Source organism: Salvelinus fontinalis, chromosome 5 (assembly GCF_029448725.1).
Source record: "Salvelinus fontinalis isolate EN_2023a chromosome 5, ASM2944872v1, whole genome shotgun sequence".
NCBI classification, from domain to species: domain Eukaryota; kingdom Metazoa; phylum Chordata; class Actinopteri; order Salmoniformes; family Salmonidae; genus Salvelinus; species Salvelinus fontinalis.
Genome location: NC_074669.1, coordinates 64,923,854 through 64,950,077, shown reverse-complemented (window position 1 = coordinate 64,950,077; position 26,224 = coordinate 64,923,854). Strand labels below are relative to the sequence as shown.

At 46.9% G+C, this 26,224-nt stretch overlaps 1 protein-coding gene across 3 annotated transcripts in view; it reads left to right on the top strand.

Annotated features, from left to right (window-relative positions):
• The window catches only part of uba6 (ubiquitin like modifier activating enzyme 6), a 66,197-nt gene extending 40,161 nt beyond the window's left edge, over positions 1-26,036 (top strand). The window contains exons 26-33 of one of the 3 annotated variants that reach the window (XM_055924154.1): positions 4,818-4,887; positions 8,206-8,277; positions 9,426-9,549; positions 9,869-10,062; positions 17,510-17,637; positions 18,428-18,515; positions 19,788-19,882; positions 21,308-26,036. In XM_055924154.1, coding sequence (XP_055780129.1) covers positions 4,818-4,887; positions 8,206-8,277; positions 9,426-9,549; positions 9,869-10,062; positions 17,510-17,637; positions 18,428-18,515; positions 19,788-19,882; positions 21,308-21,455 — 919 coding nt within the window. In that variant the 3' untranslated portion in view covers positions 21,456-26,036. The other 2 variants (XM_055924155.1, XM_055924156.1) reach the window with 2 other exon arrangements.
• Positions 26,037-26,224: the final 188 nt, after the last annotated feature.

Sequence of the window (26,224 nt, the reverse complement as noted above, 5' to 3'; positions counted from 1 at the left end):
TGAGTTCTGTCACTAAGATAATCATGAAATTCAGACTTTAACCCCGTCAATCACGATGGTCTGAGTTCTGTCACTAAGATAATAATGAAATTCAGACTTTAACCCCCGTCTATCACGATGGCCATGAGTTCTGTCACTGAGATAATCATGAAATTCAGACTTTAACCCCCGTCAATCACGATGGCCTGAGTTCTGTCACTAAGATAATCATGAAACCGTGAACAGGCGTCAGTGCTCAGGCCGATCGAGGAACAACTTATTCATGATCAATGGTATCAAAAGCTTTTGACGGGTCCACAAACAAAGCAGCACATTTCAGTTTAGTGTCTAAAGCAATGACATCATTAACAACTAAAATGGTTGCTGTAATAGTGCTATGTCCAGGCCTAGACCCTGATTGGATGTCCAGGCCTAGACCCTGATTGGATGTCCAGGCCTAGACCCTGATTGGATGTCCAGGCCTAGACCCTGATTGGATGTCCAGGCCTAGACCCTGATTGGATGTCCAGGCCTAGACCCTGATTGGATGTCCAGGCCTAGACCCTGATTGGATGTCCAGGCCTAGACCCTGATTGGATGTCCAGGCCTAGACCCTGATTGGATGTCCAGGCCTAGACCCTGATTGGATGTCCAGACCTAAACCCTGATTGGATGTCCAGGCCTAAACCCTGATTGGATGTCCAGGCCTAAACCCTGATTGGATGTCCAGGCCTAAACCCTGATTGGATGTCCAGGCCTAAACCCTGATTGGATGTCCAGGCCTAAACCCTGATTGGATGTCCAGACCTAAACCCTGATTGGATGTCCATGCCTAGACCCTGATTGGATGTCCAGGCCTAGACCCTGATTGGATGTCCAGACCTAAACCCTGATTGGATGCCCAGGCCTAAACCCTGATTGGATGTCCAGGCCTAAACCCTGATTGGATGTCCAGGCCTAGACCCTGATTGGATGTCCAGACCTAAACCCTGATTGGATGTCCAGACCTAAACCCTGATTGGATGTCCAGGCCTAAACCCTGATTGGATGCCCAGGCCTAGACCCTGATTGGATGTCCAGGCCTAAACCCTGATTGGATGTCCAGGCCTAGACCCTGATTGGATGTCCAGGCCTAGACCCTGATTGGATGCCCAGGCCTAAACCCTGATTGGATGTCCAGGCCTAAACCCTGATTGGATGTCCAGGCCTAAACCCTGATTGAATGTCCAGGCCTAAACCCTGATTGGATGTCCAGGCCTAGACCCTGATTGGATGTCCAGACCTAGACCCTGATTGGATGTCCAGACCTAAACCCTGATTGGATGTCCAGGCCTAGACCCTGATTGGATGTCCAGGCCTAAACCCTGATTGGATGTCCAGGCCTAAACCCTGATTGGATGTCCAGGCCTAAACCCTGATTGGATGCCCAGGCCTAAACCCTGATTGGATGTCCAGGCCTAAACCCTGATTGGATGTCCAGGCCTAGACCCTGATTGGATGTCCAGACCTAAACCCTGATTGGATGTCCAGACCTAAACCCTGATTGGATGTCCATGCCTAGACCCTGATTGGATGTCCAGACCTAAACCCTGATTGGATGTCCAGGCCTAAACCCTGATTGGATGTCCAGGCCTAAACCCTGATTGGATGTCCAGGCCTAGACCCTGATTGGATGTCCAGGCCTAGACCCTGATTGGATGTTCAGGCCTAGACCCTGATTGGATGTTCAGGCCTAGACCCTGATTGGATGTCCAGGCCTAAACCCTGATTGGATGTCCAGACCTAAACCCTGATTGGATGCCCAGGACTAAACCCTGATTGGATGTCCAGGCCTAAACCCTGATTGGATGTCCAGGCCTAAACCCTGATTGGATGTCCAGACCTAAACCCTGATTGGATGTCCAGGCCTAAACCCTGATTGGATGTCCAGACCTAGACCCTGATTGGATGTCCAGACCTAAACCCTGATTGGATGTCCAGACCTAGACCCTGATTGGATGTCCAGGCCTAGACCCTGATTGGATGTCCAGGCCTAGACCCTGATTGGATGTCCAGGCCTAGACCCTGATTGGATGTCCAGACCTAAACCCTGATTGGATGTCCAGGCCTAAACCCTGATTGGATGTCCAGGCCTAAACCCTGATTGGATGTCCAGGCCTAAACCCTGATTGGATGTTCAGGCCTAAACCCTGATTGGATGTCCAGGCCTAAACCCTGATTGGATGTCCAGGCCTAAACCCTGATTGGATGTCCAGACCTAAACCCTGATTGGATGTCCAGACCTAAACCCTGATTGGATGTCCAGACCTAAACCCTGATTGGATGTCCAGGCCTAAACCCTGATTGGATGTCCAGGCCTAAACCCTGATTGGATGTCCAGGCCTAGACCCTGATTGGATGTTCAGGCCTAGACCCTGATTGGATGTTCAGGCCTAGACCCTGATTGGATGTCCAGGCCTAAACCCTGATTGGATGTCCAGACCTAAACCCTGATTGGATGCCCAGGCCTAAACCCTGATTGGATGTCCAGGCCTAAACCCTGATTGGATGTCCAGGCCTAAACCCTGATTGGATGTCCAGGCCTAAACCCTGATTGGATGTCCAGGCCTAAACCCTGATTGGATGTCCAGGCCTAAACCCTGATTGGATGTCCAGACCTAAACCCTGATTGGATGTCCAGGCCTAAGCCCTGATTGGTTTACATTCAAAATACATTTCTCAGATTTTAAAAAAAGAGCAATGTTTTACCAGGGATTCTAGAATCGTAGCTAGACCAGGAAGTCTTGGTCTCTACTGTCCCCGTCCTTATGGAGAGGCAGCACAAGAGCTGATTTCCATTCTTTTGGAATATTTCCTGATAACAAAAAAAGTAGGTTATTGAGCCAACAATAATGGGCGCGGCACACTTAAATAGACCAGGATCCAATTGGTCAGCTCCTGTGGACTTCTTGTTGTCTATTGCTAGCAAAGCTACCAGGACTTGTTTTTCTGTAAATAAGCCTAAAAGAAAAGTGTTGACTATCATTTCTCTGATCATTCAGCAAGTTTCCCCTTATCGGTATCCAGCCCAATATCATTGTGAATAGGTTTAGTTATCTAATTGGTAGACGCTGGGCCAATTGTGCGCCGCCGCCTCATGGGTCTCCCGATCGCGGCCGGCTGCGACACAGACTGGGATCGAACCCGGGTCTGTAGTGTCGCCTCAAGCACTGCAGTGCCTTAGACTGCTGTGCCACTCCTGAGGCCCAACCCTTCAGGGATTTGACAGCTTTCCCGAATTTAGCCGGGGTTCCCATTACAATCCGAAAGAGCAGTTACATCATAATCAGATTCTTACACAATGCATAAAAACTTGCTGTTCCTGGCCTTGACCCAAACATTATATCTTTTATGAATAACTTCTGAAAATTCCTGAGTTTAGCAGGTATTCGATCTACCTTTAAACCCTTAATTTTTTTTGAAGGGAGCATGATTATCCACACAATAGTATTGAAGACATCTGCAAAGACGCTCAAAGCTAAATACAATCAAGGTCACTAAAATAAAGATTTGTGTAAAAAAAAAAAGACTAGACTGAAGTTTTTACAATTTCCTCTTTGTGATGTCACAAGGCTTAGAATTTTGCGTTCTGGTAATGGTCACTAATGTCTTGGGTGTGAAGACACCAGTAGAAACATATTTCTGAGTGGTGAATTCCTTTAAAAAAATAAGCTCAATCAGAATTGACTTTGAATGATCTTTAGGGTTTGGGGCCGTGTCGGCTTAGTCACCAGCTGGGTTTAGGTTTAAATCACATGTTGTTGTTTAGATTGTCTGAAGCCTGCATGTTTCCCAAATCATAATTGAAGTCACCCATGATAATAACGTCTGATTGAGTAAAAGAACACAACCTAGTTAACTACTCGGGTGCACAAAGGTTAGCTGCACCACACAGACGGACGGACGGACAATATTGCTGGAAATTAATTGGCAGATATTGTATTAGGTTTGTTTTTTTTAAGCCAATAGTGGCTCACCAGGTGTCGGGGTTAATGTCAATGTTGTTTTGATTAGATAGCTGGGATCTTGTGTTTGATACTTTTGAGATTTGTTCATGACAGTTGGCGGTGGAACGTTTGAAAATTGCATGTACTTTCAGAATTGTTTGGCGAGCTCCTCATAGGTGGGCTGGTAGCTACTGGTAGCTGGGGATTGACCTGTCGGTGACCCCTGCTCTACCTCTCTCTAGATTGACCTGTTGGTGACCCCTGCTCTACACCTCTCTCTAGATTGACCTGTTGGTGACCCCTGCTCTACCTCTCTCTAGATTGACCTGTTGGTGACCCCTGCTCTACACCTCTCTCTAGATTGACCTGTTGGTGACCCCTGCTCTACACCTCTCTAGATTGACCTGTCGGTGACCCCTGCTCTACACCTCTCTCTAGATTGACCTGTTGGTGACCCCTGCTCTACCTCTCTCTAGATTGACCTGTTGGTGACCCCTGCTCTACCTCTCTCTAGATTGACCTGTTGGTGACCCCTGCTCTACACCTCTCTCTAGATTGACCTGTTGGTGACCCCTGCTCTACCTCTCTCTAGATTGACCTGTTGGTGACCCCTGCTCTACACCTCTCTCTAGATTGACCTGTTGGTGACCCCTGCTCTACACCTCTCTCTAGATTGACCTGTTGGTGACCCCTGCTCTACACCTCTCTCTAGATTGACCTGTTGGTGACCCTTGCTCTACACCTCTCTCTAGATTGACCTGTTGGTGACCCCTGACCTGTTGGTGACCTCCCATTATCTCCAACTCCTTTTAGTTATTTGTAACTCTCATTTCCCTCTGTGTTTCCCATCAGGCACTTCAGTTTTGTGGTGAGCGCAGCTCGGCTTTATGCTGAAATCTACAACATCCCCTACTCAGAGAAGGTACACACGCACACACTCTATATCCCTATATATATACCTCTAGCTCTCTTTCTCTCTGTCTCTCTCTTTCTCTCTATCTCCCTATTTCACTTTCTCTCTATTTCACTATCTCTCTATTTCACTATCTCTCACTATCTCTCTATTTCACTATCTCTCACTATCTCTCTCTATTTCACTATCTCTATATCTCTCTATTTCATTATCTCTCTATCTCTCTATTTCACTCTCTCTTTCTCTATCTCTCTATTTCACTCTCTCTCTATTTCACTCTCTCTATTTCACTATCTCTATCTCTATTTCACTATCTCTCTCTCTCTATTTCTCGATATCTCTCTATTTCACTATCTCTCTATCTATTTCACGATCTCTCTATTTCACTATCTCTCTATCTCTATATCTCTCTATTTCACTATCTCTCTCTTTCACTCTCTCTATTTCACTATCTCTATCTCTATTTCACTATCTCTATCTCTATTTCACTATCTCTATATCTCTCTATTTCACTATCTCTCTCTCTCTCTATTTAACTATCTCTCTATCTCTCTATTTCACTATCTCCATCTCTAATTCACTATCTCTATATCTCTCTATTTCACAATTTCACTATCTCTCTATATCTCTATCTCTCTGTTTTACTATATCTCTATCTCTCCTCTGTATAGAGTATGAATCAGTTACTAGTGAAATAGAGAGAGTGAACACCATACGATATGTAATGAATTACCAGGGACCTCACCATACGATATGTAATGAATTATCAGGGACCTCCCCATACGATATGTAATGAATTACCAGGGACCATACGATATGTAAGGAATTACCAGGGACCATACGATATGTAATGAATTACCAGGGACCATACGATATGTAATGAATTACCAGGGACCATACGATATGTAATGAATTACCAGGGACCTCACAATACGATATGTAATGAATTACCAGGGACCTCCCCATACGATATGTAATGAATTATCAGGGACCTCCCCATACGATATGTAATGAATTACCAGGGAGCTCCCCATACGATATGTAATGAATTACCAGGGAGATCACCGTACGATATGTAATGAATTATCAGGGACCTCCCCATACGATATGTAATGAATTACCAGGGACCATACGATATGTAATGAATTACCAGGGACCATACGATATGTAATGAATTACCAGGGACCATACGATATGTAATGAATTACCAGGGACCTCACCATACGATACGTAATGAATTACCAGGGACCATACGATATGTAATGAATTACCAGGGACCGTACGATATGTAATGAATTACCAGGGACCGTACGATATGTAATGAATTACCAGGGACCATACGATATGTAATGAATTATCAGGGACCTCACCGTACGATATGTAATGAATTACCAGGGACCATACGATATGTAATGAATTACCAGGGACCATACGATATGTAATGAATTACCAGGGACCTCACCGTACGATATGTAATGAATTACCAGGGACCTCACCATACGATATGTAATGAATTACCAGGGACCATACGATATGTAATGAATTACCAGGGACCATACGATATGTAATGAATTACCAAGGACCGTACGATATGTAATGAATTACCAGGGACCTCACCGTACGTTATGTAATGAATTATCAGGGACCTCACCATACGATACGTAATGAATTACCAGGGACCTCACCATACGATATGTAATGAATTACCAGGGAGATCACCATACGATATGTAATGAATTACCAGGGACCATACGATATGTAATGAATTACCAGGGACCTCACCATACGATATGTAATGAATTACCAGGGACCTCACCATACGATATGTAATGAATTACCAGGGACCATACGATATGTAATGAATTACCAGGGACCTCACCGTACGATATGTAATGAATTACCAGGGACCTCATCGTACGATATGTAATGAATTACCAGGGACCTCACCATACGATATGTAATGAATTACCAGGGACCTCACCATACGATATGTAATGAATTACCAGGGACCATACGATATGTAATGAATTACCAGGGACCTCACCGTACGATATGTAATGAATTACCAGGGACCTCATCGTACGATATGTAATGAATTACCAGGGACCTCACCATACGATATGTAATGAATTACCAGGGACCTCACCATACGATATGTAATGAATTACCAGGGACCATACGATATGTAATGAATTACCAGGGACCATACGATATGTAATGAATTACCAGGGACCATACGATATGTAATGAATTACCAGGGACCATACGATATGTAATGAATTACCAGGGACCATACGATATGTAATGAATTACCAGGGACCTCACCATACGATATGTATTGAATTATCAGGGACCTCACCGTACGATACGTAATGAATTACCAGGGACCTCACCGTACGATACGTATTGAATTATCAGGGACCTCACCGTACGATACGTAATGAATTACCAGGGACCTCACCATACGATATGTAATGAATTACCAGGGACCTCACCATACGATATGTAATGAATTACCAGGGACCTCACCATACGATATGTAATGAATTACTAGGGAGATCACCATACGATATGTAATGAATTACCAGGGACCTCACCATACGATATGTAATGAATTACCAGGGACCATACGATATGTAATGAATTACCAGGGAGATCACCGTACGATACGTATTGAATTATCAGGGACCTCACCATACGATATGTAATGAATTACCAGGGACCTCATCGTACGATATGTAATGAATTACCAGGGACCTCACCATACGATATGTAATGAATTACCAGGGACCTCACCATACGATATGTAATGAATTACCAGGGACCATACGATATGTAATGAATTACCAGGGACCATACGATATGTAATGAATTACCAGGGACCATACGATATGTAATGAATTACCAGGGACCATACGATATGTAATGAATTACCAGGGACCATACGATATGTAATGAATTACCAGGGACCATACGATATGTAATGAATTACCAGGGAGATCACCGTACGATACGTATTGAATTATCAGGGACCTCACCATACGATACGTATTGAATTATCAGAGACCTCACAATAGGATATGTAAAAACAATATGGAGAACAAACTGAAGTAAAAATACTTTAATTCTGGAGCATATGTAACTATCGATCCCCCCCCCCCGCCCCTTTTGTCTTTCCAGGGTTGGGGGTCACTTCCAAATCCATTGGAATCTATTGAAGAGAATTGGAATTTGACTTTCAGTATACGTCCTTGAATTCAAATGGTATTTACCCCCCCCCCCCCCCCCCCCCCCCCCCCCCCCGGGGGGCTGTGTGTGTGTCCGCAGGATCTGTCACAGGAAGCCGTGTCCAGGATGTTGTCAGAGATTACCATCCCAGAGTACAGGCCAGCCGAGAAGGTAAGGATACCACGGTTACTATGGACGACACTGGGTTATGGGATGGATTGATTGACGGACTGTATTGATAGATTCACTTAATGTATTGATAAATATTGCTGATTGATTGATGGATATATTTTTTGGATTGGTTGAGTGGTTGTGTTATTGATTGAGTGGTTGTGTTATTGGTTGAGTGGTTGTGTTATTGATTGAGTGGTTGTGTTATTGGTTGAGTGGTTGTTTTATGGGTTGAGTGGTTGTGTTATTGGTTGAGTGGTTGTTTTATTGGTTGAGTGGTTGTTTTATTGATTGAGTGGTTGTTTTATTGATTGAGTGGTTGTTTTATGGATGTATGAATTGCCACATTTGTTTATTGATTGATGTATTGATCTGGCTAGCATATTGAGACAGATGAGAATGTGAGGTTTGATTAATACAGTATATTGATGTATTGATTAATGTATTGATCTGGCTAGCGTATTGAGACAGATGAGAATGTGAAGTTTAATTAATACAGTATATTGATGTATTGATTAATGTATTGATCTGGCTAGCGTATTGAGACAGATGAGAATGTGAGGTTTGATTAATACAGTATATTGATGTATTGATTAATGTATTGATCTGGCTAGCGTATTGAGACAGATGAGAATGTGAAGTTTGATTAATACAGTATATTGATGTATTGATTAATGTATTGATCTGGCTAGCGTATTGAGACAGATGAGAATGTGAAGTTTAATTAATACAGTATATTGATGTATTGATTAATGTATTGATCTGGCTAGCGTATTGAGACAGATGAGAATGTGAGGTTTGATTAATACAGTATATTGATGTATTGATTAATGTATTGATCTGGCTAGCGTATTGAGACAGATGAGAATGTGAAGTTTAATTAATACAGTATATTGATGTATTGATCTGGCTAGCGTATTGAGACAGATGAGAATGTGAGGTTTGATTAATACAGTATATTGATGTATTGATTAATGTATTGATCTGGCTAGCGTATTGAGACAGATGAGAATGTGAGGTTTGATTAATACAGTATATTGATGTATTGATTAATGTATTGATCTGGCTAGCGTATTGAGACAGATGAGAATGTGAGGTTTGATTAATACAGTATATTGATGTATTGATTAATGTATTGATCTGGCTAGCGTATTGAGACGGATGAGAATGTGAAGAAGCCTGATCAGATGAAGCTGTCTGTGAGCAGCGAGGAGGAGAGAGAGGCCATCGCCCAGTTAGAGGAGGCTATCAGTGCAGACCACGTTACACCAGGTATACACACACACACACACACACACACACACACACACACACACACACACACACACACACACACACACACACACACACACACACACACTCTCTCCCTGTCTGTCTTTCTCTGTCTGTCTCCATGTCTTTCTCTGTCTGTCTCTCTGTCTTTCTCTCTGTCTTTCTCTCTGTCTGTCTCTCTGTCTGTCTGTCTCTCTGTCTCTCTCTCTGTCTCACTCATTCTCACCATCATTCCCCCCCCCCCCCCCCCCCCCATCATTCAGTCAGCTGGAGGGCACTATCGACACACTCCTAACCCCTGACTGTGTGTGGCCTACAGAGAGGTTACGGATGTCTCCCCGGATGTTCGAGAAGGACGACGACCTCAACGGTCACATGGACTTCGTGGCGGCGGCCTCCTCCCTCAGGGCCAGGATGTACTCCATCGAGGTGGCCGACCGCCTCAAGACCAAACGCATCGCCGGGAAGATCATCCCCGCCATCGCCACGGCTACCGCCGCCGTTGCCGGGCTGGTGAGACAGCGCACGAGCACACACTACACACACTCCATGACATCAGTGGTCTAGGGTGGTCTAGTTGTGGTCTAGTTGTGGTCTAGGGTGGTCTAGGGTGGTCTAGTTGTGGTCTAGGGTGGTCTAGTTGTGGTCTAGGGTGGTCTAGTTGTGGTCTAGGGTGGTCTAGTTGTCTAGGGTGGTCTAGTTGTGGTCTAGTTGTGGTCTAGTTGTGGTCTAGTTGTGGTCTAGGGGGGTCTAGGGTGGTCTAGTTGTGGTCTAGGGTGGTCTAGTTGTGGTCTAGGGTGGTCTAGTTGTGGTCTAGTTGTGGTCTAGGGTGGTCTAGTTGTGGTCTAGGGTGGTCTAGTTGTGGTCTAGGGTGGTCTAGTTGTGGTGTAGGGTGGTCTAGTTGTGGTCTAGTTGTGGTCTAGTTGTGGTCTAGGGTGGTCTAGGGTGGTCTAGGGTGGTCTAGTTGTGGTCTAGGGTGGTCTAGTTGTGGTCTAGTTGTGGTCTAGGGTGGTCTAGGGTGGTCTAGGATGGTCTAGGATGGTCTAGTTGTGGTCTAGTTGTGGTCTAGTTGTGGTCTAGGGTGGTCTAGGGTGGTCTAGTTGTGGTCTAGGGTGGTCTAGGGTGGTCTAGTTGTGGTCTAGGGTGGTCTAGTTGTGGTCTAGTTGTGGTCTAGGGTGGTCTAGGGTGGTCTAGGGTGGTCTAGTTGTGGTCTAGGGTGGTCTAGTTGTGGTCTAGTTGTGGTCTAGGGTGGTCTAGGGTGGTCTAGGATGGTCTAGTTGTGGTCTAGGGGGGTCTAGTTGTGGTCTAGTTGTGGTCTAGTTGTGGTCTAGTTGTGGTCTAGTTGTGGTCTAGTTGTGGTCTAGTTGTGGTCTAGGGTGGTCTAGTTGTGGTCTAGGGGGGTCTAGTTGTGGTCTAGTTGTGGTCTAGTTGTGGTCTAGTTGTGGTCTAGGGTGGTCTAGTTGTGGTCTAGGGTGGTCTAGTTGTGGTCTAGTTGTGGTCTAGGGTGGTCTAGTTGTGGTCTAGTTGTGGTCTAGGGTGGTCTAGTTGTGGTCTAGGGTGGTCTAGGGTGGTCTAGTTGTGGTCTAGGGTGGTCTAGGGGTGGTCTAGTTGTGGTCTAGGGTGGTCTAGGGTGGTCTGGTTGTGGTCTAGGGTGGTCTAGTTGTGGTCTAGGGTGGTCTAGTTGTGGTCTAGGGTGGTCTAGTTGTGGTCTAGGGTGGGTCTAGTTGTGGTCTAGTTGTGGTCTAGGGTGGTCTAGTTGTGGTCTACTGAGGTCTAGTTGTGGTCTAGGGGGGTCTAGTTGTGGTCTAGGGTGGTCTAGTTGTGGTCTAGGGTGGGTCTAGTTGTGGTCTAGTTGTGGTCTAGGGTGGGTCTAGTTGTGGTCTAGTTGTGGTCTAGGGTGGTCTAGTTGTGGTCTAGGGTGGTTTAGTTGTGGTCTAGGGTGGTTTAGTTGTGGTCTAGGGGGGTCTAGGGTGGGTCTAGTTGTGGTCTAGGGTGGTCTAGTTGTGGTCTAGGGGGGTCTAGGGGGGTCTAGTTGTGGTCTAGTTGTGGTCTAGGGTGGTCTAGTTGTGGTCTAGGGTGGTCTAGGGTGGTCTAGTTGTGGTCTAGGGTGGTCTAGTTGTGGTCTAGTTGTGGTCTAGGGTGGTCTAGGGTGGTCTAGTTGTGGTCTAGTTGTGGTCTAGGGTGGTCTAGGGTGGTCTAGTTGTGGTCTAGGGTGGTCTAGGGTGGTCTAGTTGTGGTCTAGGGTGGTCTAGGGTGGTCTAGTTGTGGTCTAGTTGTGGTCTAGGGTGGTCTAGTTGTGGTCTAGTTGTGGTCTAGTTGTGGTCTAGGGTGGTCTAGGGTGGTCTAGTTGTGGTCTAGGGGGGTCTAGTTGTGGTCTAGGGTGGTCTAGTTGTGGTCTAGTTGTGGTCTAGTTGCCGTCTAGTTGTGGTCTAGTTGTGGTCTAGGGGGGTCTAGTTGTGGTCTAGGGTGGTCTAGTTGTGGTCTAGGGTGGTCTAGGGTGGTCTAGTTGTGGTCTAGTTGTGGTCTAGTTGTGGTCTAGTTGTGGTCTAGGGGGGTCTAGGGTGGTCTAGTTGTGGTCTAGGGTGGTCTAGTTGTGGTCTAGTTGTGGTCTAGTTGTGGTCTAGGGGGGTCTAGGGTGGTCTAGGGTGGTCTAGGGTGGTCTAGTTGTGGTCTAGTTGTGGTCTAGGGTGGTCTAGGGTGGTCTAGGGTGGTCTAGTTGTGGTCTAGTTGTGGTCTAGGGTGGTCTAGTTGTGGTCTAGGGTGGTCTAGTTGTGGTCTAGTTGTGGTCTAGTTGTGGTCTAGTTGTGGTCTAGGGTGGTCTAGTTGTGGTCTAGGTGGGTCTAGGGTGGGTCTAGTTGTGGTCTAGGGTGGTCTAGTTGTGGTCTAGTTGTGGTCTAGGGTGGTCTAGTTGTGGTCTAGTTGTGGTCTAGGGTGGTCTAGTTGTGGTCTAGGGTGGTCTAGTTGTGGTCTAGTTGTGGTCTAGTTGTGGTCTAGGGGGTCTAGTTGTGGTCTAGGGGGGTCTAGGGTGGGTCTAGTTGTGGTCTAGGGGGGTCTAGGGGGGTCTAGTTGTGGTCTAGGGTGGTCTAGTTGTGGTCTAGTTGTGGTCTAGTTGTGGTCTAGGGTGGTCTAGTTGTGGTCTAGGGTGGTCTAGTTGTGGTCTAGGGTGGGTCTAGTTGTGGTCTAGTTGTGGTCTAGTTGTGGTCTAGTTGTGGTCTAGTTGTGGTCTAGTTGTGGTCTAGGGTGGTCTAGTTGTGGTCTAGTTGTGGTCTAGGGTGGTCTAGTTGTGGTCTAGGGGGGTCTAGGGGGGTCTAGTTGTGGTCTAGGGTGGTCTAGTTGTGGTCTTGGGTGGTCTAGTTGTGGTCTAGGGGGGTCTAGGGGGGTCTAGTTGTGGTCTAGGGGGGTCTAGTTGTGGTCTAGGGTGGTCTAGTTGTGGTCTAGGGTGGTCTAGGGTGGTCTAGTTGTGGTCTTGGGTGGTCTAGTTGTGGTCTAGGGGTGGTCTAGTTGTGGTCTAGGGGGGACTAGTTGTGGTCTAGGGTGGTCTAGGGTGGTCTAGGGTGGTCTAGTTGTGGTCTAGTTGTGGTCTAGGGTGGTCTAGTTGTGGTCTAGGGGGGTCTAGTTGTGGTCTAGGGTGGTCTAGTTGTGGTCTAGGGTGGTCTAGTTGTGGTCTAGTTGTGGTCTAGGGTGGTCTAGTTGTGGTCTAGTTGTGGTCTAGGGGGGTCTAGGGGGGTCTAGTTGTGGTCTAGGGTGGTCTAGTTGTGGTCTTGGGTGGTCTAGTTGTGGTCTAGGGGTGGTCTAGTTGTGGTCTAGGGGGGACTAGTTGTGGTCTAGGGTGGTCTAGGGTGGTCTAGTTGTGGTCTAGTTGTGGTCTAGTTGTGGTCTAGGGGGGACTAGTTGTGGTCTAGGGTGGTCTAGGGTGGTCTAGGGTGGTCTAGTTGCCGTCTAGTTGCCGTCTAGTTGAGGTCTAGTTGTGGTCTAGGGGGGTCTAGGGTGGGTCTAGTTGTGGTCTAGGGTGGTTTAGTTGTGGTCTAGTTGTGGTCTAGGGTGGTCTAGTTGTGGTCTAGGGGGGTCTAGGGGGGTCTAGTTGTGGTCTAGGGTGGTCTAGTTGTGGTCTTGGGTGGTCTAGTTGTGGTCTAGGGGGGTCTAGGGGGGTCTAGTTGTGGTCTAGGGTGGTCTAGTTGTGGTCTAGTTGTGGTCTAGGGGGGTCTAGGGGGGTCTAGTTGTGGTCTAGGGTGGTCTAGTTGTGGTCTTGGGTGGTCTAGTTGTGGTCTAGGGGTGGTCTAGTTGTGGTCTAGGGGGGACTAGTTGTGGTCTAGGGTGGTCTAGGGTGGTCTAGTTGTGGTCTAGTTGTGGTCTAGGGTGGTCTAGTTGTGGTCTAGGGTGGTCTAGTTGTGGTCTAGGGTGGTCTAGTTGTGGTCTAGGGTGGTCTAGTTGTGGTCTAGTTGTGGTCTAGTTGTGGTCTAGTTGTGGTCTAGTTGTGGTCTAGTTGTGGTCTAGGGTGGTCTAGTTGTGGTCTAGGGGGGTCTAGTTGTGGTCTAGTTGTGGTCTAGTTGTGGTCTAGTTGTGGTCTAGTTGTGGTCTAGGGGGGTCTAGGGTGGTCTAGTTGTGGTCTAGTTGTGGTCTAGTTGTGGTCTAGGGTGGTCTAGTTGTGGTCTAGTTGTGGTCTAGTTGTGGTCTAGGGTGGTCTAGGGTGGTCTAGTTGTGGTCTAGGGTGGTCTAGTTGTGGTCTAGTTGTGGTCTAGGGTGGTCTAGTTGTGGTCTAGTTGTGGTCTAGTTGTGGTCTAGTTGTGGTCTAGTTGTGGTCTAGGGTGGTCTAGTTGTGGTCTAGTTGTGGTCTAGGGTGGTCTAGTTGTGGTCTAGTTGTGGTCTAGGGTGGTCTAGTTGTGGTCTAGTTGTGGTCTAGGGTGGTCTAGTTGTGGTCTAAGTTGCTATCTAGAACACACCTCATGACATCAGAGGAGATTACTGGGCGGTCTAAGTTGTGGCTGCATCATGTGTTGGGAATGCTTGTCATCGGCAAAGACAAGGGAATTTTTTTTAGGATAAAAAGAAACAGAATAGAGCTATGCAGGTAAAATCCTGGAGGAAAACCTGGTTCAGTCTGCTTTCCACCAGACACTGGGAGAGGAATTCACCTTTCAGCAGGACAATAACCTAAAACACAAGGCCAAATATACACTGGAGTTGCTTACCAAGATGACAGTGAATGTTCCTGAGTGGCCAAGTTACAGATTTGACTTAAATCGTCTTGAAAATCTATGGAAAGACCTGAAAATGGTTGTCTAGCCATGATCAACAACCAACTTGACAGAGCTTGAAGAATTATGAGAAGAATAATGTGAAAATATTGTACAATCCAGGTGTGGAAAGCTCTTAGAGACTTACCCAGAAAAACTCACAGCTGCAATGACTCTTAGAGACTTACCCAGAGACTACCAGCTGTAATCACTCTTAGAGACTTACCCAGAGACTACCAGCTGTAATCACTCTTAGAGACTTACCCAAGAAGACTCCCAGCTGTAACGACTCTTAGAGACTTACCCAGAAAAACTCACAGCTGTAATCACTCTTAGAGACTTACCCAAGAAGACTCCCAGCTGTAATGACTCTTAGAGACTTACCCAGAAAAACTCACAGCTGTAATCACTCTTAGAGACTTACCCAAGAAGACTCCCAGCTGTAATGACTCTTAGAGACTTACCCAGAAAAACTCACAGCTGTAATCACTCTTAGAGACTTACCCAAGAAGACTCCCAGCTGTAATGATTCTTAGAGACTTACCCAGGAAGACTCCCAGCTGTAATGACTCTTAGAGACTTACCCAGAAAAACTCACAGCTGTAATCACTCTTAGAGACTTACCCAAGAAGACTCACAGATGTAATGACTCTTAGAGACTTACCCAGGAAGACTCACAGCTGTAATGACTCTTAGAGACTTACCCAGGAAGACTCACAGCTGTAATGACTCTTAGAGACTTACCCAGAAAAACTCACAGCTGTAATGACTCTTAGAGACTTACCCAGAAAGACTCACAGCTGTAATGACTCTTAGAGACTTACCCAGAAAGACTCACAGCTGTAATGACTCTTAGAGACTTACCCAGAAAGACTCACAGCTGTAATCGCTGCCAAAGGTGATTCTAACATGTATTGACTCGGGTGTGAATACTAATGTGAATTAGATATTTATTTTAGATGGTAGTAAATGACTGAATCAGATGAACAGGAGTCCTCTCTAGTTCTCTGTCTTATCAGACTGGTAGGAAATGGTTTTAGATGGTAGTAAATGACTGAATCAGCTGAACAGGAGGCCTCTCTAGTTCTCTGTCTGATCAGACTGGTAGGAAATGGTTTTAGATGGTAGTAAATGACTGAGTCAGATGAACAGGAGTCCTCTCTAGTTCTCTGTCTGATCAGACTGGTAGGAAATGGTTTTAGATGGTAGTAAATGACTGAATCAGATGAACAGGAGGCCTCTCTAGTTCTCTGTCTTATCAGACTGGTAGGAAATGGTTTTAGATGGTAGTAAATGACTGAATCAGCTGAACAGGAGGCCTCTCTAGTTCTCTGTCTTATCAGACTGGTAGGAAATGGTTTTAGATGGTAGTAAATGACTGAATCAGCTGAACAGGAGGCCTCTCTAGTTCTCTGTCTGATCAGACTGGTAGGAAATGGTTTTAGATGGTAGTAAATGACTGAGTCAGATGAACAGGAGTCCTCTCTAGTTCTCTGTCTGATCAGACTGGTAGGAAATGGTTTTAGATGGTAGTAAATGACTGAATCAGATGAACAGGAGGCCTCTCTAGTTCTCTGTCTTATCAGACTGGTAGGAAATGGTTTTAGATGGTAGTAAATGACTGAATCAGATGAACAGGAGGCCTCTCTAGTTCTCTGTCTTATCAGACTGGTAGGAAATGGTTTTAGATGGTAGTAAATGACTGAGTCAGATGTTTATCAGTTTAATAGGTTCTTTAAACAGCTTGGATTTCTTCTTCGTGGTTTTGAATTGGTTTTACAGAATCTGCTTGTCTGATTCAGTCACAGAACTAAATAGAACGTACCAATGGATTCAGCGCTGTGTAGTTTTGGCTGTTGAAGTGAGTCGTCTGGGGAGTCGTCTGTGGAGTCGTCCAGGGGGTTGTCTGGGAGTCGTCTGGGAATCGTCGTCTGTGGAGTCGTCTGGGGGGTCGTCTGGGGGGGTTGTCTGGTGGGTCGTCTGGGGGGGTCGTCTGGGGAGTCTTCTGGGAGTCGTCTGGGGGGGTCGTCTGGGGGGTCGTCTGGAGGTCGTCTGGGGGGTCATCTGGGAGTTGTCTGGGGGTTCGTCTGGGGGGTCGTCTGGGGGTTCGTCTGTGGAGTCGTCCGGGGGGGTCGTCTGGGAGGTCGTCTGGGTAGTCGTCTGGGGGGGTCGTCTGGGAGGTTGTCTGGGAGTCGTCTGGGAATCGTCGTCTGTGGAGTCGTCTGGGGGGTTGTCTGGGAGTCGTCTGGGAATCGTCGTCTGTGGAGTCGTCTGGGGGGTCGTCTGGGGGGGTCGTCTGGGAGTCGTCTGGGGGGGTCGTCTGGGGAGTCGTCTGGGGGGTCGTCTGGAGGTCGTCTGGGGGGTCATCTGGGAGTTGTCTGGGGGTTCGTCTGGGGGGTCGTCTGGGGGTTCGTCTGTGGAGTCGTCCGGGGGGGTCGTCTGGGAGGTCGTCTGGGTAGTCGTCTGGGGGGGTCGTCTGGGAGGTCGTCTGAGAGTGGTTGTGCTGTGGTCCCCCAGGTGTCGTTGGAGCTGGTGAAGGTGGTGGGAGGGATACGGGTTTGAGAGTGGTTGTGTTGTGCACCCCCAGGTGTCGTTGGAGCTGGGGAAGGTGGTGGGAGGATACGGGTTTGAGAGTGGTTGTGTTGTGCACCCCCAGGTTTCGTTGGAGCTGGTGAAGGTGGTGGGAGGGATACGGGTTTGAGAGTGGTTGTGTTGTGCACCCCCAGGTGTCGTTGGAGCTGGTGAAGGTGGTGGGAGGATACGGGTTTGAGTCGTTCAACAACTGTTTCTTCAACCTGGCCATTCCTGTCATGGTCCTCACCGAGGCTGCACCTGTCAAGAGAACACAGATCAGGTAGGAGAGACACACCTGTACACACACACACACACCTATACACAGACACACACCTGTACACAGACACACACCTGTCCACAGACACACAGAAAATACATATCTTTCTCTATTTGGGACTTCTGAGCCGTGTGGTCTCAACTCTTCTTTCTCTCTCTCCCTCTCCCTCTCCCTCTCCCTCTCCCTCTCCCTCTCCCTCTGTCTCTGTCTCTGTCTCTGTCTCTGTCTCTGTCTCTGTCTCTGTCTCTCTCTCTCTCTCTCTCTCTCTCTCTCTCTCTCTCTCTCTCTCTGTCTCTGTCTCTGTCTCTGTCTCTGTCTCTGTCTCTGTCTCTCTCTCTCTCTCTCTCTCTCTCTCTCTCTGTCTCTGTCTCTGTCTCTGTCTCTGTCTCTGTCTCTCTCTCTCTCTCTCTCTCTCTCTCTCTCTCTCTCTCTCTCTCTCTCTCTCTGTCTCTGTCTCTGTCTCTGTCTCTGTCTCTGTCTCTGTCTCTCTCTCTCTCTCTCTCTCTCTCTCTCTCTCTGTCTCTCTCTGTCTCCTTCTCTCTCTCTCTCTCTCTCTGTCTCTCTGTCTCCTTCTCTCTGTCTCTCTCTGTCTCTGTCTGTGTCTCTGTCTCTCTCTCTGTCTCTCTGTCTCCTTCTCTCTCTCTCTCTCTCTCTCTCTCTCTCTCTCTCTCTCTCTCTCTCTCTCTCTCTCTCTCTCTCTCTCTCTGTCTGTGTCTGTGTCTCTGTCTCTGTCTCTCTTTCTGTCTCTGTTTCTCTCTATCACTGAGTCATGTCTGTGTGTTCTCCTCCTCAGGGAAGACATATCTTTCTCTATCTGGGACCGCTGGACTGTGTGGGGTCACCAACACTTCTCCCTCTCTGACTTCATCAACGCAGTGCTGGTGAGACACATTCATTACTATATTAAGAAGTATGGGATAGAGCCTACCATGGTGTTGGCTGTGTTGTATTACAGGTGCATTATGGGATAGAGCCTACCATGGTGTTGACCGTGTTGTATTACAGGTGCATTATGGGATAGAGCCTACCATGGTGTTGACCGTGTTGTATTACAGGTGCATTATGGGATAGAGCCTACCATGGTGTTGACCGTGTTGTATTACAGGTGCATTATGGGATAGCCTACCATGGTGTTGGCTGTGTTTTATTACAGGTGCATTATGGGATAGAGCCTACCATGGTGTTGACTGTGTTGTATTACAGGTGCATTATGGGATAGAGCCTACCATGGTGTTGACTGTGTTGTATTACAGGTGCATTATGGGATAGAGCCTACCATGGTGTTGACTGTGTTGTATTACAGGTGCATTATGGGATAGAGCCTACCATGGTGTTGACTGTGTTGTATTACAGGTGATTTAAGGGATAGAGCCTACCATGGTGTTGACTGTGTTGTATTACAGGTGCATTGTGGGATAGAGCCTACCATGGTGTTGACTGTGTTGTATTACAGGTGCATTATGGGATAGAGCCTACCATGGTGTTGACTGTGTTGTATTACAGGTGCATTATGGGATAGAGCCTACCATGGTGTTGACTGTGTTGTATTACAGGTGCATTATGGGATAGAGCCTACCATGGTGTTGACTGTGTTGTATTACAGGTGCATTATGGGATAGAGCCTACCTTGGTGTTGACTGTGTTGTATTACAGGTGCATTATGGGATAGAGCCTACCATGGTGTTGACTGTGTTGTATTACAGGTGCATTATGGGATAGAGCCTACCATGGTGTTGACTGTGTTGTATTACAGGTGCATTATGGGATAGAGCCTACCATGGTGTTGACTGTGTTGCATTACAGGTGCATTATGGGATAGAGTCTACCATGGTGTTGACTGTGTTGTATTACAGGTGCATTATGGGATAGAGCCTACCATGGTGTTGACTGTGTTGTATTACAGGTGCATTGTGGGATAGAGCCTACCATGGTGTTGACTGTGTTGTGTTACAGGTGCATTATGGGATAGAGCCTACCATGGTGTTGACTGTGTTGTGTTACAGGTGCAGTATGGGATAGAGCCTACCATGGTGTTGACTGTGTTGTATTACAGGTGCATTATGGGATAGAGCCTACCATGGTGTTGACCGTGTTGTATTACAGGTGCATTATGGGATAGAGCCTACCATGGTGTTGACTGTGTTGTATTACAGGTGCATTATGGGATAGAGCCTACCATGGTGGTCCATGGTGTGAAGATGCTCTATGTTCCTGTGATGCCAGGACACAACAAGAGACTGAAACTAACGTAAGCACTACACACACACACACACACACACACACACACACACACACACACACTGTGTCCTCCTGAATCACTGAATCTTAGTCTCTCATTCTCCTCCCGTATTCCTTCTCCTCCACATATCCCTCCCTCTCCCCCCCTTTCCTCCCTCTCCCCCCTTTCCTCCCTCTCCCCCCTTTCCTCCCTCTATCCCTCCCTTTCCTCCCTCTATCCCTCCCTTTCCTCCCTCTATCCCTCCCTCTCTCCCCCTTTCCTCCCTCTATCCCTCCCTTTCCTCCCTCTCCCTCCCTTTCCTCCCTCTCCCTCCCTTTCCTCCCTCTATCCCTCCCTCTCCCCCCCTTTCCTCCCTCTCCCCCCTTTCCTCCCTCTCCCCCCTTTCCTCCCTCTATCCCTCCCTTTCCTCCCTCTATCCCTCCCTTTCCTCCCTCTATCACTCCCTCTCTCCCCCTTTCCTTCCTCTATCCCTCCCTTTCCTCCCTCTCACTCCCTCTCTCCCCCTTTCCTCCCTCTATCCCTCCCTTTCCTCCCTCTCCCTCCCTTTCCTCCCTCTATCCCTCCCTTTCCTCCCTCTCACTCCCTCTCTCCCCCTTTCCTCCCTCTATCCCTCCCTTTCCTCCCTCTATCCCTCCCTCTCTCCCCCTTTCCTCCCTCTATCCCTCCCTTTCCTCCCTCTATCCCTCCCTTTCCTCCCTCTATCCCTCCCTCTCTCCCCCTTTCCTCCCTCTATCCCTCCCTTTCCTCCCTCTCCCTCCCTTTCCTCCCTCTATCCCTCCCTTTCCTCCCTCTCCCCCCTTTCCTCCCTCTATCCCTCCCTTTCCTCCCTCTATCCCTCCCTCTCCTCCCTCTATCCCTCCCTCTCTCCCCCTTTCCTCCCTCTATCCCTCCCTTTCCTCCCTCTCCCTCCCTTTCCTCCCTCTATCCCTCCCTTTCCTCCCTCTCACTCCCTCTCTCCCCCTTTCCTTCCTCTATCCCTCCCTTTCCTCCCTCTATCCCTCCCTCTCTCCCCCTTTCCTCCCTCTATCCCTCCCTTTCCTCCCTCTATCCCTCCCTCTCTCCCCCTTTCCTCCCTCTCCCTCCCTTTCCTCCCTCTATCCCTCCCTTTCCTCCCTCTCACTCCCTCTCTCCCCCTTTCCTCCCTCTATCCCTCCCTTTCCTCCCTCTCCCCCCTTTCCTCCCTCTATCCCTCCCTTTCCTCCCTCTATCCCTCCCTCTCTCCCCCTTTCCTCCCTCTATCCCTCCCTTTCCTCCCTCTCCCTCCCTTTCCTCCCTCTATCCCTCCCTTTCCTCCCTCTCACTCCCTCTCTCCCCCTTTCCTTCCTCTATCCCCCCCTTTCCTCCCTTTATCCCTCCCTCTTTCCTTCCTCTATCCCCCCCTTTCCTCCCTTTATCCCTCCCTTTCCTCCCTCTATCCCTCCCCTCCTCTCCCAGGATGCAGAAGTTGATCAAGCCGTCTGTAGACCGTCGCTATGTTGACCTGACCGTGTCCTTCGCTCCAGAGTCAGATGGTGATGAAGACCTACCTGGACCCCCCATTAGGTACTACTTCAGCCCCGACGGAGACGCTCACACCGCCTGACACGCCCGGACCATAACATCCCTGACACCCCTCAAACTAACCAAATATAACCACCCCTCAGTCCCCTCAAACTAACCCCCTGTACCTGCAAAACCCCAGTTGACAACAGTGGTGCTTCTTGAACAGGGGTGGATTCTAGAACAGGGGTGGATTCTAGAACAGGGGTGGATTCTAGAACAGGGGTGGATTCTAGAACAGGGGTGGATTCTAGAATATATGTTGATTCTAGAATATATGTTGATTCTAGAATATATGTTGATTCTAGAACAGATGTTGATTCTAGAACAGATGGTGATTCTAGAACAGATGGTGATTCTAGAATGGGGGGATTCTAGAACAGGGCTGGCCCCATGGACCATTATTAGAGAAAGAGCATAGAGGTAGAAAGAGGGCTCTAGATGGATATAACCTGGTTTAATGAGTTCTCTTTCTACCTCTATGAGAAGAGGGTAGCACTTGACTGTGTACATAGTAGTCCCTCTGTGTTTTCTACTCTGGTTTAAAGCACAGCTCAGACTGGTGTTTTCTACTCTGGTTTAAAGCACAGCTCAGACTGGTGTTTTCTACTCTGGTTTAAAGCACAGCTCAGACTGGTGTTTTCTACTCTGGTTTAAAGCACAGCTCAGACTGGTGTTTTCTACTCTGGTTTAAAGCACAGCTCAGACTGGTGTTTTCTACTCTGGTTTAAAGCACAGCTCTGACTGGTGTTTTCTACTCTGGTTTAAAGCACAGCTCAGACTGGTGTTTTCTACTCTGGTTTAAAACACAGCTCAGACTGGTGTTTTCCACTCTGGTTTAAAGCACAGCTCAGACTGGTGTTTTCTACTCTGGTTTAAAGCACAGCTCTGACTGGTGTTTTCTACTCTGGTTTAAAGCACAGCTCTGACTGGTGTTTTCTACTCTGGTTTAAAGCACAGCTCTGACTGGTGTTTTCTACTCTGGTTTAAAGCACAGCTCAGACTGGTGTTTTCTACTCTGGTTTAAAACACAGCTCAGACTGGTGTTTTCCACTCTGGTTTAAAGCACAGCTCAGACTGGTGTTTTCTACTCTGGTTTAAAGCACAGCTCTGACTGGTGTTTTCTACTCTGGTTTAAAGCACAGCTCTGACTGGTGTTTTCCACTCTGGTTTAAAACACAGCTCAGACTGGTGTTTTTTACTCTGGTTTAAAACACAGCTCAGACTGGTTTTCTACTCTGGTTTAAAGCACAGCTCAGACTGGTGTTTTCCACTCTGGTTTAAAGCACAGCTCAGACTGGTGTTTTCTACTCTGGTTTAAAGCACAGCTCTGACTGGTGTTTTCTACTCTGGTTTAAAACACAGCTCAGACTGGTTTTCTACTCTGGTTTAAAGCACAGCTCTGACTGGTGTTTTCTACTCTGGTTTAAAGCACAGCTCTGACTGGTGTTTTCTACTCTGGTTTAAAGCACAGCTCAGACTGGTGTTTTCCACTCTGGTTTAAAGCACAGCTCAGACTGGTGTTTTCCACTCTGGTTTAAAGCACAGCTCAGACTGGTGTTTTCTACTCTGGTTTAAAGCACAGCTCTGACTGGTGTTTTCTACTCTGGTTTAAAGCACAGCTCTGACTGGTGTTTTCCACTCTGGTTTAAAGCACAGCTCTGACTGGTGTTTTCCACTCTGGTTTAAAGCACAGCTCTGACTGGTGTTTTCTACTCTGGTTTAAAGCACAGCTCAGACTGGTGTTTTCCACTCTGGTTTAAAGCACAGCTCAGACTGGTGTTTTCTACTCTGGTTTAAAGCACAGCTCTGACTGGTGTTTTCTACTCTGGTTTAAAGCACAGCTCTGACTGGTGTTTTCTACTCTGGTTTAAAGCACAGCTCAGACTGGTGTTTTCCACTCTGGTTTAAAGCACAGCTCAGACTGGTGTTTTCCACTCTGGTTTAAAGCACAGCTCAGACTGGTGTTTTCTACTCTGGTTTAAAGCACAGCTCTGACTGGTGTTTTCTACTCTGGTTTAAAGCACAGCTCTGACTGGTGTTTTCTACTCTGGTTTAAAGCACAGCTCTGACTGGTGTTTTCTACTCTGGTTTAAAGCACAGCTCTGACTGGTGTTTTCTACTCTGGTTTAAAGCACAGCTCAGACTGGTGTTTTCTACTCTGGTTTAAAGCACAGCTCTGACTGGTGTTTTCTACTCTGGTTTAAAGCACAGCTCAGACTGGTGTTTTCTACTCTGGTTTAAAGCACAGCTCAGACTGGTGTTTTCTACTCTAGTTTAAAGCACAGCTCAGACTGGTGTTTTCTACTCTGGTTTAAAGCACAGCTCTGACTGGTGTTTTCTACTCTGGTTTAAAGCACAGCTCTGACTGGTGTTTTCTACTCTGGTTTAAAGCACAGCTCAGACTGGTGTTTTCTACTCTGGTTTAAAGCACAGCTCAGACTGGTGTTTTCTACTCTGGTTTAAAACACAGCTCAGACTGCTATGCACATGCCTTAACTAACAACCCTGTTGTGTTTGTCACGACGATGATGATGATGATGATGATGATGATGATGATGATGATGATGATGATAATAAAAACAACAGTGTTTACACACCCGAACATACACACTTCCCATGGTTTTCATTTGCGGGATGGAGAGAGAGAGGTAGAGGGGAGGAACTCTTGATCTTAAAAGGCGGGATCACAATCGTCACCTAAACGTTCCTATTGGCTCATGGGGATTTTGGATGATTGATAGCGACATAGGTGTGTCCCAATCATCTCTCCTTCCTCCCAGAGTGTGCACTTTGTTCACTTCCCTTCACAGGTTTTAAAAGGAAATGACTGGTATAATGAATATGATGATTCCTACTAACTCATGACTCCACCAATCCAAGGCTTTTGGTTTTGAGAGAAGTAGTGAACGAGTGCACCCTTCATAAGAAAGGAGATATTATTGGGACGCCCCCTATATGCTCTCCTCAGTTAGAAGCCATGTCAGCAATTCACTATATAAACAGGTCTGTCTGTTGTTGAAGATGCCTTGCCTAGTTAAATAAAGAGGTTACATATAGTGTTCATACTACCCTATGGACTCTGGTCAAAAGCAGTGCACTTTATAGGGAATAGGGCTCTGGTCTAAAGTAGTGCCCTATATAGGGAATAGGGCTCTGGTCTAAAGTAGTGCCCTATATAGGGAATAGGGCTCTGGTCTAAAGTAGTGCCCTATATAGGGAATAGGGCTCTGGTCTAAAGTAGTGCCCTATATAGGGAATAGGGCTCTGGTCTAAAGTAGTGCCCTATATAGGGAATAGGGCTCTGGTCTAAAGTAGTGCCCTATATAGGCAATAGGGCTCTGGTCTAAAGTAGTGCACTATATAGGGAATAGGGCTCTGGTCTAAAGTAGTGCCCTATATAGGGAATAGGGTGCCATTTCGGACCCTGAGCTTGTAGTTTGCATCCAGAAGAAGTGATGTCAGAGAGGAACTCAGTCCCAAATGAGACTGATCTGTCCCTGCTGTTCCCTACCTTGTATTTACATGTATCTCTACTAAACCCTCTGATGTGGCCTGTGTCCCAAATGAGACTGATCTGTCCCTGCTGTTCCCTACCTTGTATTTACATGTATCTCTGTACTAAACCCTCTGATGTGGACTGTGTCCCAAATGAGACTGATCTGTCCTTGCTGTTCCCTACCTTGTATTTACATGTATCTCTCTACTAAACCCTCTGACGGGGGACTGTGTCCCAAATGAGACTGATCTGTCCCTGCTGTTCCCTACCTTGTATTTACATGTATCTCTACTAAACCCTCTGATGTGGTCTGTGTCCCAAATGAGACTGATCTGTCCTTGCTCTTCCCTACCTTGTATTTACATGTATTTCTACTAAACCCTCTGATGTGGGTTTGTGTCCCAAATGAGACTGATCTGTCCCTGCTGTTCCCTACCTTGTATTTACATGTATCTCTCTACTAAACCCTCTGACGGGGGACTGTGTCCCAAATGAGACTGATCTGTCCCTGCTGTTCCCTACCTTGTATTTACATGTATCTCTACTAAACCCTCTGACGGGGGACTGTGTCCCAAATGAGACTGATCTGTCCCTGCTGTTCCCTACCTTGTATTTACATGTATCTCTGTACTAAACCCTCTGATGTGGCCTGTGTCCCAAATGAGACTGATCTGTCCCTGCTGTTCCCTACCTTGTATTTACATGTATCTCTACTAAACCCTCTGACGGGGGACTGTGTCCCAAATGAGACTGATCTGTCCCTGCTGTTCCCTACCTTGTATTTACATGTATCTCTACTAAACCCTCTGATGTGGCCTGTGTCCCAAATGAGACTGATCTGTCCTTGCTCTTCCCTACCTTGTATTTACATGTATCTCTACTAAACCCTCTGATGTGGGTTTGTGTCCCAAATTACACCCTACTGCCTATATACTGCACTACTGTGTAGGGATTAGGGTGCCGCTGAGACACTCCATCGCCAACTGTCTTGCTCAGGAAATATCTATCAGGATTTCCTTGATAATGAATGTCAGAAGCATAATATTAAAATAAATAAACATGATATGATGTAATTTGTTGTGACAGACAACTCAAGAGATGGTCCAATAAAAATCGTTTTCAGGATGTTTTGTGACTGAACTGTTGCCTGACATTTTGTTTTTCATGACAGAGAGATTCACGTATGGAAAATAACATCACAAACATGGATATACATTCATTGTCAGTCATTAAACCAAACCTTGTATAGCTTTTCCACCATGTGTTGTGTCACCTAACATTTTAATAAAGAATGGTGCAGAATTTATTAAATC